The 12,008-nt window shown below is 35.2% G+C and overlaps 1 protein-coding gene across 1 annotated transcript in view; it reads left to right on the forward strand.

Moving 5' to 3' along the window:
• Positions 1-12,008, forward strand: part of LOC144470399 (uncharacterized) — a 386,375-nt gene that overhangs the window by 58,147 nt on the left and 316,220 nt on the right. The window contains exon 3 of the mRNA XM_078181465.1: positions 2,574-2,711. Coding sequence (XP_078037591.1) covers positions 2,574-2,711 — 138 coding nt within the window. The remainder of the gene's footprint in view (positions 1-2,573; positions 2,712-12,008) is intronic.

Consider the following 12,008-nt stretch of genomic DNA (forward strand, 5'->3'; position numbering starts at 1 on the left):
AATATTTCCACTATCAATACTTCTATCAACAATAATTCTATCATCGATGTTTCTCTTACCAATGTTTCTGTTATCAATATTTCCTACATCATGATTTCCGTCATCAATATTTCTCTTAGCAATATTTCTATCATCAATATTTCCACCATCAATACTTCTCTCAAAATAATTCTATCATCAATATTTCTCTTACCAATATTTCTGTCATCAATATTTCCACTATCAATAATTCTATCATCAATATTTCCATCATCAATATTTCCATCATCAACATTTCCATCATCAATATTTTCATCATCAATATTTCTAGTATGAATATCTCTCTTACCAATATTTCTATCATCAATATTTCTATTATTATTACTTCTATCATCAATATTCCTATTGTCAATAATTTTATCATCAATATTTGTCTTACCAATATTTCTGTCATCAATATTTCCACCATCAATAATTCTATCATCAATATTTTCCTTATCAATACTTTTATCATTAATATTTCCATCATGAATACTTCTACTCCCAATATTTCCATTATCAATATTTCAAACATTAAATTTGCCTTGTATTTATGGGGTCAAGCTCGATTTCAACCAATCCGCTTCCTTTCGTAAGTTGTACATGCTCGTGAACCCTCGACTTTTCATCTATTACAAATAAGGAAGTTGTGAATAATATATATTCTGGTCTCGTCTAATCGATTTTGGATCATGGTGCACTGTGTTTATGGGGTCAAGGAGGATTTTTATAACCGTGTTGCTGATAGGAAGATTCCGTTTTCATTTTCCGCGGATTTTATATGTAGTAGGAATGTAACTGGAAATGGAAGGGTAGTGACCTGGTTTCGAATTATGGTCGAATATGAGGTTTTATTTATATGTATTGTCACCATGGGGTCAAGCTAGATTCTCACAGCATCTTCGTAAAATTGACGAAGCATTGAAAGATTCTAGTTTTCATTTATTTAGCATCGAGTTAACTGGAAAATGATATTAAAAATTGAAAACCATGATCTATAGAACAGTAATAAATATTTCCATTATTTTGATTGTTACAACGTTTGTGTTTTTGCAATTTTTGCAATCCTAGTCTATTGTTATCAAAATTTCAATCGTAGAAGCATATGGAATGAACTTAATTTCTGATATCGCTGTATAACCATAAATGAAATGGAACTCGCATTCTAAATATTTCATAAAATTTACCAAAGAAGACTAAATTTAAGGAATTCCAAAATTAAGAATATATTTATCTTCAACAAATTGTTATTCAAACAGATTTTCACTTAAGCAAAAATCCAATAAAAAAAATATCTAATGAAACAAATTTTTGTGTCACCAAATTTTTATTAAAGCCATTTTGTACTCATTGCAACATTGTTGCAAAAAATCTCCACTTTAATTTCTACTAATTGTTTGTTAACATGACTGTTCGGGGGATTTTAAAAATTTCGAAAGCTTCTTAATTTAAGGGTCAATTAATTAAACCCCATTATTACAGGTTTAATTTAATTTAACTTCCTGTTTATTATACTCCTCCGTGAAGTTATGTGTCCCGATTAAAACACGCGCAACAAGCAGCAATTGTCGAATAAGCGGAGCGTTGAATTATTTGTTCGACATCGTGGACGCGACACGCGAAGGATCTCGTCCATCTGTTTGCACGGTTTGCCAACCACGAGGTCGGTCGTCCGCGCGTGTTGGCATTGAGCGCGGACGGGACGGAACGGAACGTTCAAGATTTCCCTGCAGCCGTGTAACTTGCTCGTAAAAACGATAGCGCGGGGTGCTTGTTCAGGGAATAAGAACGATCGCTTGCGTACACATGCCCGAGGCGATTTTTCACTCGCGTTGATTCATTAGCGGCGCGTTTCTTGGCATTGATTCTCCTCGAATTCTTGGAGAACCGAGGGGAACGTTATATCTCGTTGATTTACAACACCTTCGGCTTATAATGACTGTAAACTGATCGCGGTGTGAGAATATTTTATTAATCGTATTTTTTCAGTAAAAGTAATTAGTGTAGTAAGAGTTTCATTCATAGGATCAGCGTGTACAGTGATTGACATATTTCTGACCAATCTTGAAAATTCATTTTTATTGCAATATATTTGAACAAAGAATTATTAATTATTGGTTGATACCTAAAATGATCATTATTGATTTGGTATTATATAGTGATTAATAGATTATGTGATTGATCCTTTTACTAGGACAGTCGTAAGAATAATGTTTATAATACCTATATAATATAGTTCATAATAATTATTGTCCTACACTAGTGAATCACTATGAAAAAGGAACAATTCTTGACCCTCCATTATATTTGTCGATATTTTTAGTCAAATAACTTATATAATGGTGATAACAATAACCGTGATAATAATACTAATAATAATAATCATAATAACAATAACAATAATAATAAGAAGGAAAAGAAGAAAAATCCTAGTCATATTACTCAATGGAATTCGATGACCAAGATCTCCAAAATTAAATATTTAATAACTATAGACCTATTGCAAGTAATTATTGCGATGATTTAATTATATATTTCATTTTGTATGATTGCAGGCAACGGGAACTTAGAGTTGTTCGATAGTGAGAGCGGGCCGGACCTCACACTATCACCTCAGACCTTTACGTCGACGGCAGAGGCCTTCATCAATGACAATAGTGATAGTCTTGGTGTTCCAGGAGACAACGATACGGGTGAGTGCTAGTTTAATAATCATCGACCGATTTCGGGACAAGAATTCATCCATAATTATTCACAATATTCATTAAAAATAGTTATTCATAATAGTTATTCAAAATAGTTATTCACAATATTCATTCATAATAATTATTCACAATATTCATTTCAAATGATTATTCGCAATATTTATTGCAAATGATTATTCACAATATTCATTTCAAATGATTATTCGCAATAGTCATTTTAAATAGTGATTTACAATAGTAATTGAAATCGTCTCTATAACGCGTTATGGCGGGGAAATGATTTTTTATTGTGTGAAGAAGTAACTATAGTGGTGGAATAATATGAAATCTTGATAAATCGAGACCGAAACAAGCCTTTGAAATATTTCTGTCCTTCGATCGCGGAAATATGAAATAATAATCTAAGAACCGGTTTGGTAGACCGCTTTAAGTGGAATATGATCGCACTAGTCAGGCATTCCCATACTGACCTACATTATATTATACAGTACTATATCATTATTATACTACATTATACTGTACTATATTATTATTATAGTACACTATATTATATTATACCATACTATAATATTATTATACTACGCCGTACTATACTATATTATACTGTACTATATTATTATTACACTACTCTATACTATAATATATTATACTGTGCTACATTATTGCTATACTACACTATAATATGCCATACTATACTGTACTGTATGATTGTTATACTGCACTATACTATACTGTACTGTATGATTGTTATACTACACTATACTATATTATAGTATACTGTTCTTTATTATTATTATACTATTCTACACTACACTATATTATGCTGCATTATACTATACTATACTACACTGCAGTATTAATATTTATTCACATACTATATTCATTTTTTAAATAGCCGGTGTTATTTTATTAAAAAGCTGACTTTTTAACAAAATATCACTCAATATCGTATAACAACGAACCATCAACGATTCCAATAAACAACAATAAACAATCACAGTGATCAAACGTCAAACATGTCGCCAACACCATCGCTTCGAATAGTCGCCGTTCAAATATCCGCGCTCTATAGTTCCGCGCTCCTTCCCTCGACACGCGGCGTTTTAGTTAACCCCTCTAAACCGATTTTAATTGAATCGAACGAATATCGCGTTGAACGTCGTCGATCGTGTTCGGCGTCGCGACGGAAAGGAAACCTTGCGCGAGGAGGGGGGGGACAACACAATGCATTAGCGTAATTGTTGCGCGCGGCTCTCTCGTCAACAAGGCGGCAGTTGAACACCGAGTTACAACTAGTTCGAACATGTTCGGCCGCGTCGCCGTCCGCCGCCATTTCCGTACGCGCGCCTCGGTTCTATAATGCCCATTGTTCCCGGTAAGTATATAAGGGGTGGGGGGAGGGGGGGACACCGTCGTGCCGGCTATAAAATGTCCGTATTGTTTCCCGGAGACGCGTTTGTACGGTAATCAAGTCGCCTTTCCTCTCCTCCCCCCTCTCGCAGCAGGAATGGAGCACTACAAGTTGATGCCTCAATCGGAATTCGAACCGCTTGACTCCAGCGCGATTCTCGAACTCGCCTGACGACGATGTTGTCTCTTCGATGCTGCAACCCTTTCGTGCTCGTTACGTTTTATTTTAAATAGCACGTAATATTGTTGATCACGAAGTAAAGAATCATTTGCGAGAGGTTGGTAGTTTTTTAATTCTTAAATTGAGTTGGTATTTAATAAATTTTTGTAGGGTGATTGTCTGAATTAAGTGCTATGGTTCGATATTTTTATTTATTTATTTAACTATTGACCTCTTTACTAGATTTATTTATTGATCTATTTATTTCATTTTGTTTGCCATCTTTAATTGCTCTATAGAATAATTAAGTATTGATCTGTATATTTGATTTGTTTATTGACCTATTCAGTTGATTTATTTATTAATACATTTATTTGATTTGTTTATTAATCTATTTATTCGATCTATTAATTCGACCTATTTATTGATCTATTTACTTGATTTATTACTTGACCTTATTATTTCATCTATTTATTTAGTATGACAGCATTAATTGCCCTGTAAAATAAGTTATTATTGGTTTATTTATTTCATTTATTAATTTGACCTACCTATTTATCTATTTATTAATCTATTTACTTAATTCACCTAACTCTTCGACTTGATATCATTAATTATTATTGTATAATATATATAATTTTAGATATATTATATATACAGTTTATTATATATATGTTATACTAGCGTAGTATAATAATAATATAGTACAGTATATAGTATAATATAGTGTAGCATAATATATGACGTACTTTGTCAAACAGCAACAAATCGTTGTAAAATAAGAGAAAATAAAAAAACGCTACGAACTTATTTCCCAACCCAATAGTATAGTGCGACGTAGTATAATCTATATATAACTATATATATTACATATAAAATAAACAGTCGCCTTAAACATCTCATAAACAATCACAATTTCAAGCAACATTCAACCAGAAAATTAAACAGCAAAATTACTAGTATATAATCGTATATATTACAATTCTCCATACAATAATTCATCGGCCACCTAAATCACCTAATCCAGCCGTTCATTCAGACCATAGATCGGCTCGCGCAATGTCGCGTGATTCATGGTAGCCGTGAACAAACGAGCGGATCCTCCCGGCCGAGAAAAATATCGGGTTTCAAGTGGCGAGAGCCAAAACAGCCGCGTGCCGCGTCGCGTTTGCCAAAATTGTGTTGTCCCGCGTGTATCCGATATATACAGGGTGTCCCAAAAATGTCTCGCAATCGGGAAATAGATGGTACCTGTGATCATTTCAAGTAACTTTTTCCTTAGCGAGAATGCAATCCGTGGCTTCGTTTGCGACTTATTAATGAATACAGTTGGCTGCGCGCGCACGCTTCATCCTGCTGTTACGCGCGTGAGGAACGATGGTCAACAGTGAGAATCGAATTTCAACTGTTTTTCATCGATCGCGAAATAGTCGTATACAGATCAGCTGAGTCGGTCTAATCGATGAAAAATAGTTGAAATTCGCTTCTATGAAAACGAAGCATGGTTGACCACCGTTCCTCGCGTGCGTAACTAGCAAGGTGGCTGAGCGTGCGCGCGCAGCCAACTTTATTCATTAATAACTTGTAAACGAAGCCGCGGATTGCATTTTCGCTGAGGAAAAAGTTACTGGAAATGATCACAGGTACCCTCCATTTCCCGATTGCGAGTCATTTTTGGCACACCCAGTATATATATGTTTTTTCTCTGGGCGCACGGACATCCTAATTGCCGTCGCGTGTCTTCTGGTGTTCGCTTCGCCCCCCTAAACGGGCCGCCCGCCATAGGGAAGAAAAACACGCGAGCAAATTGGGCTAATGATCTACTAATGGTGAGATCGGATCGGTGGCGCAGGCCTCGTTACTACGAAAATGCTTTCTGAGTGGATATAATAATCGTTTGTATACCTGTTTTTGGTGAACACAACCGGCCTTGTCTGTAATAATGTTCTTGGACGGGGTTATTAGCGTAATCGTCTTGTTAGAGTAATCGTTTCGTTAGCGTAGTCTTTATATTTTATTTATCGAATATATGTTGTTATTAATTGTTGGATGGTTTTGGGATTTGGATTCGGGACTCGTTGTTTATTGTTTTTTTAGTTTGGTATTTTTTTACGACAGTATTGTTATAGGATGATTAGGATTATTGTTGCAGGATTGTTGCAGCATTGTAATCTTGAACAGAGTTATAATTCTCTTCGGGATGTTTTCTACCAGCTATAGATTGAAAAGCATTGTTATTATTCAACATATACTTAAGACGCTATAGTATCTGTTAGAAACTAATAAAAATTTTACAAAAACGCTAAAGTATATGTTAAGAACTAATAGAAATTTTACAAAAACGTACAAGAGAAAATAGTATTGTTGTAATATTATTGTAGTATTATTATTATAATATACATAACCTTAACATTACTTGTCATTGCACTTATGTAAATTGCATCGAAATCTAGAGTTGGATTGCAACCCTTATTGCGAACGATTCGAAAGGTAATTCTTAGACTTTGAATGTCTATTAAAAATCAAAATTGTCTTCATCAATTACTAGACAATTTTTATTTTATATAAACATCTTCACTATAATAATAGCACTCCATATAGTTAAAATTCTTTTAATCATTCCACTGTTGCAACTTAAATTAAAATCTGGAGTCGAATTACAACCCTTGTCGCAATCAATCTAAAACGTAGTTACTAGACAGCGAATATTTATGAAAAATAAAAATGACCCCAACTATAACACAATTCTTGTTTTACGTAAACATCTTCGTTACAATAATAGCACTCCATTTAATTCTATTAATCATTCCACTGTCACAACTTCCATGAAAATCTAGACCCCAATTACAACCCTCGCGAAAATCGACCCAAAACGATCACAAAAAGAATGCCGCCCTTATTCCAATTCCCTCGCGACGTCTCCACCCCCGAACTTACAAATCCATACATTACGAAGCACAGCCGGCGCTCTTGCCAAATGTTCCAAACAAATATTGATTCGTAGTCGAAAATTTCTGGGGTCAAAACCTTGGAGAGAGAGAGAGGGAGATAAAGAGAGAGAGGGAGGGAGAGAGAGAGAGAGAGAGCGGCCGATTTTAGTTTGCACGGTCGAACACGGAATATCCATCAACGATGATTTCCAGTCAACGAAAACCCCGGCTTTAGCGCCCTTTGATCCGCGCGCCTCTCGGCCCTCGAGAACCCGTGCGGGTGTTACGCGCTTTCTAGGGGGGTCAGGAGGAGGGGGACAGGTAAAATTCAAACAGCGCGATCGCGGCAGAGGTGTAACTTTTGCGCGGCGGTCGGTAAGTTCATTACAACAGTTTTGGGGGTAACTCGCGATGGGCGAAGGGAAGTTCGGGCGCCGCAGCTGCGGGCGGTCGCGCATTGCGCGTCTATGAATAAATTTCAGGCTGACGATATGTCATTTGCATATTACCTGGTACGTGACGGCCGAACCTCCGTTAGAGCTCCGAGTCCTCCGTGCCGGGCTCGGCTCCGTCGCAACGATTCCGCTCGATGAAAATTATATGGACGCGGACCGGCGTCTTTGCTCTCTCCTTCTCTCTCTCTCTCTCTCTCTCTCTCTCTCTCTCTCTCTATTTCTACGATGCGGCCCTTATCGATCTTTGTCAAGGTTATATAACCTTTTCGAACGATTTTCGACCTGCCAACCTGACGCCTTATCCATCCATCAAGTTCACGATTTTTCACGCTCGCCTTGGATCATGGATTTTTGGCGAATTGTTAACACTTTAATCACCGGTAGCCTATAGATCGACTTTTTCCCCCGACTGGTAGCCTATTAATCGATTATCATAGTAACCAATAATTTAGTAGCAATTATTAACCCTTTGCACTCGAAGCCATTTTAACTGTAAATATGAAATAATTATCCTGGCTCATAGTATTTCTATAGTATGCAATAAAGTGCACTTTTGCGCGTACGAAATTGATTCTTACGACTCGTAGTAACAGTTTTGCTACTCAATAATTCTTTAAATCTAAACTTTATTCTTATAAAAATTATTTTCGAACGTAATAGAATAATTTTAGTGGTGCCTCAGAGTCACCGTTCGAGTGCAAAGGGTTAAGATAATTAGATATACATAATTTTCTAAATATTACATATCTCTCGCGATTAATAAATTAAATAAAATCAAAATAGAAACGAAAATTTAACATTAAGCTAAATATTTACGATCGGTCGGTAAAGTGTTAATACGTGTTCGTCCGTGTGGCGAAAATTTTGTAGTGGGATGATTTAGGCAACGACTAAGTTGGTTTGAGAAACGGGGTTACCTAACCTCAAAATCAATTTTAATATGCTTTTAGAATTATCGTAATTTATTACGAGATTTTATATTAGTTTATATTAATTAACATTGGCTTAGACATAAATAGGATTCTAGATCAACTTAATTGCATACCAACAATTCTTTAACAAATAACAAAATTAAAAAAAGTTACTTTAATAATCATCTTACACTAAACTAGTCCATCTGACGTCCACAAACCATTCTATTAATTTATTTCAATATTAACAAAATGATTGAATTGAAAAAGTCGTCCAAACATTGTCATCACTCATTGCATACAATATGTTTACAATATCCAAACAAAATGCACATACAAAATGCCCATACAAAATTCATTAAAACACCACCAAATCTCTTCATCAAACAACAATGCTTTCCATAAAACCCTCAACCCTCATAAAAGTCACTAGAAAACCATTAAACAAAGAACACCTTCGTCAAAACACCATGAAAACACCAATTCTCCCCTGAACTCAAAATGGCGGCCATTCGACACGCGACGAGAACTGCAACCTTCGAAACACACAGGTCTTAACGATTCCTTTGCAGGCGAGATTTCCAAAATAATTTCTTGAACGATTCCACGGGAATGCACGGTGGGAACCGGGTAAAAGTTATTCATCCTGTCCGTATTAAATTCCGCGAAACGTTGGGCGACTCTCGTAATAAGACATCAGACTGGCACGCGCGGACGTCAGCGGGGGGTGAGGGGGATGAACCTCGCTGGAAAAAAATGCGGGAATCGTTGTAGACAGAGGAATATTGCATTCTTGTGTCGAAGCAATTACTCGCGCCGAGGTATCGTTCTTCTGTCGCCTTTACAGCGGAAACCTTCCGCCGGAGGAAAAAAAACCAGAGCGAGAGAAAAGGAGTAGGGAAGAAAGAGCAAGGAGATAAGAAAAGGAAAGGAGATAGAGAGAGAAATGAGGTACAGAAGGAAAGGTGATGGAGAGAGAATGGTGATAGAAAGAGAGGAAAATGAGAGATAGTGAAGGAAAGATGATAGGGAGAGAAAGGATATAGAGAAGGAAAGGTGATAGAGAGGGAAAGAAAATAGAGAGTAAAGATACAGAAAGATTGGAGAGAGAAAAATAGAGAAGGAAAGAGTGAGGTATAGAAAAGAAGGGCTAGAAAGCTAGAGAATGAAAGATATAACAATAAAGAACGAGAAAGCTAGAGAAAGAAGGCGTCAGAAAACTAGAGAAAGAAAGAGAGATAGATTGAGAAATATAGAGAAATATAGAAATATATGAAAACTAGAGCAAGAAAGAGAGGGGAAGCTGGAGAAAGAAAACGCTAGAGAAAGAAAGATACAACAATAAAGAACGAGAAAGCTAGCGAAAGAAGGCGCCAGAAAACTAGAGAAAGAAAGAGAGAGGTAGATTGAGAAATATATAGAAATATAAGAAAACTAGAGCAAGAAAGAGAGAGGTAGATTGAGAAATATATAGAAATATAAGAAAACTAGAGCAAGAAAGAGAGAGGAAGCTGGAGAAAGGAAGCGCTAGAGAAAGAAAGATACAACAATAAAGAACGAGAAAGCTAGAGAAAGAAGGCGTCATAAAACTGCAGAAAGAAAGAGAGAGGTAGATAGAGAAATATAGAGGAATATAGAAAATATAGAAATATAGCGAAACTAGAGCAAGAAAGAGAGAGAAAGCTGGAGAAAGGAAAAGCGAGGAAGCTAGAGAGGGAAACAGCGAGATAGATAGAGAAATATGGAAAATAAAGAAATATAGAAAAGCTAGAGCAAGAAATAGAGAAAATAATAATATATTGATATAGAAAATATAGTAAATAAAGAAATATAGGAAAGCTAGAGCAAGAAAGAGAGAGATAGATAGAGAAATATAAAAAATAGAGAGATTATGGAAAATATAGTAAATAACGAAATATAGGAAAGCTAGAGTAAAATTTTGAATAAAAAATAGTAAACTTTCCAGATTTAGTGAAATATTTATTTGATTTTGAAGCAATCATTTTTCTACCTTTCAACTGTTTTCATTAATATATTCGTCGCAGCTATTTGTTAATTCTATTTTTAAATATAATTTTTACAATATCATAACTATATACATATATATTCCCAAATTTTTAATTGTTATCTAAAGTTAAAAATTACGTACACGCACAAAATGCTTACTCTACTTTGACGCGACGACGAAAGAACATTTATGAACAAAATCCAGTGGATTAATTCTGTTCAATATCGCTAAAAAACATATGTATACATATTACCATACTACTTTCGTACGATGTAAATTTCCACGTATTAATCATTTAAATAAATCCTTTAAAAACCTTTTAACAATTTCATGGAATACCAAAAGCTTACGCATTAGACTTTTAATAAAAACCTTCCCCGGGATAAACATTTTCGTGTTAATCTTCTAACAACGTGCCGCATAAAATCGTTTAAAATTTTCATCGTACGTAAGTCTTTAATGGAGTATTGCCATAATCGTGCCACTTGAGCAAAATTTAAGATATATTTAAAACTAGAGGAATTGTTATTTATACAAGTAATTATTTAAGGTAGTATGATGATAATGTTATTTAATATTATTATCTAATATTTAGAAAATTATCTAACAATAGTTCAATAATAAATAGCCAAATGACAAAAATTCGTCATTATATTATAGAAAATAATTGATTCTTGTTCTTTGGATTCTAAATAAATTAAGTTCTAATTTTTAGCAAACAGAGATAATATTAACCAAACAAACGTGGTATAATTAATATATAATATTAATATTAAAATCTTTTAACTTTTCAGTGACGGTATAGTTAATATTAATTATAATATTAATTATACTATCACTGAAAAATATATGATTTTTACCAAGTATCGTTATTTTTCTCTAGACCATATAATTTCTACAAAGCGCGTCAAAAAAGGTCGCCGTTTTGTGAAGGGCGATGCAACAAATTACCGGACGAATATGCGTTAATAAACTATTATTGTTACTATTATCCTACATCATTTCTATCAATCTTTTACATTACCATAAAATTTTATACTATTTCGAAATAATAATCCCTACAATAATAATTGAAAAGAAAACGGTACATCAACGGGTTAAACACGGTTCCTCGCACCCCCCACCCGGTGTTCGCAACTAAAGCGACGCGCCCTCTTGAAGGTGTCAGTTTCAGGGCCCGCCGGAGAGCGTGGAGCCGCGGTTTTAATGGAACTTCCACGACCGAGGCTCGCCTCCGATATCTCCTCGCAGCCGATTGATTTTTCTTTTGTCCATCCTTTCAGCCCCCGATATTAAGTTCGCGAGCTTCTTCTCGTTGGCCCCCCCCCCTAGACCCCCCCCTCTTTTTTTTTCAAGCGTCCACCTGCGACGAGAAGTTATACATCGCCGCGACGCTGCTTCTTCTTCTTCG

Source organism: Augochlora pura, chromosome 1, assembly GCF_028453695.1.
Source record: "Augochlora pura isolate Apur16 chromosome 1, APUR_v2.2.1, whole genome shotgun sequence".
NCBI lineage: Eukaryota > Metazoa > Arthropoda > Insecta > Hymenoptera > Halictidae > Augochlora > Augochlora pura.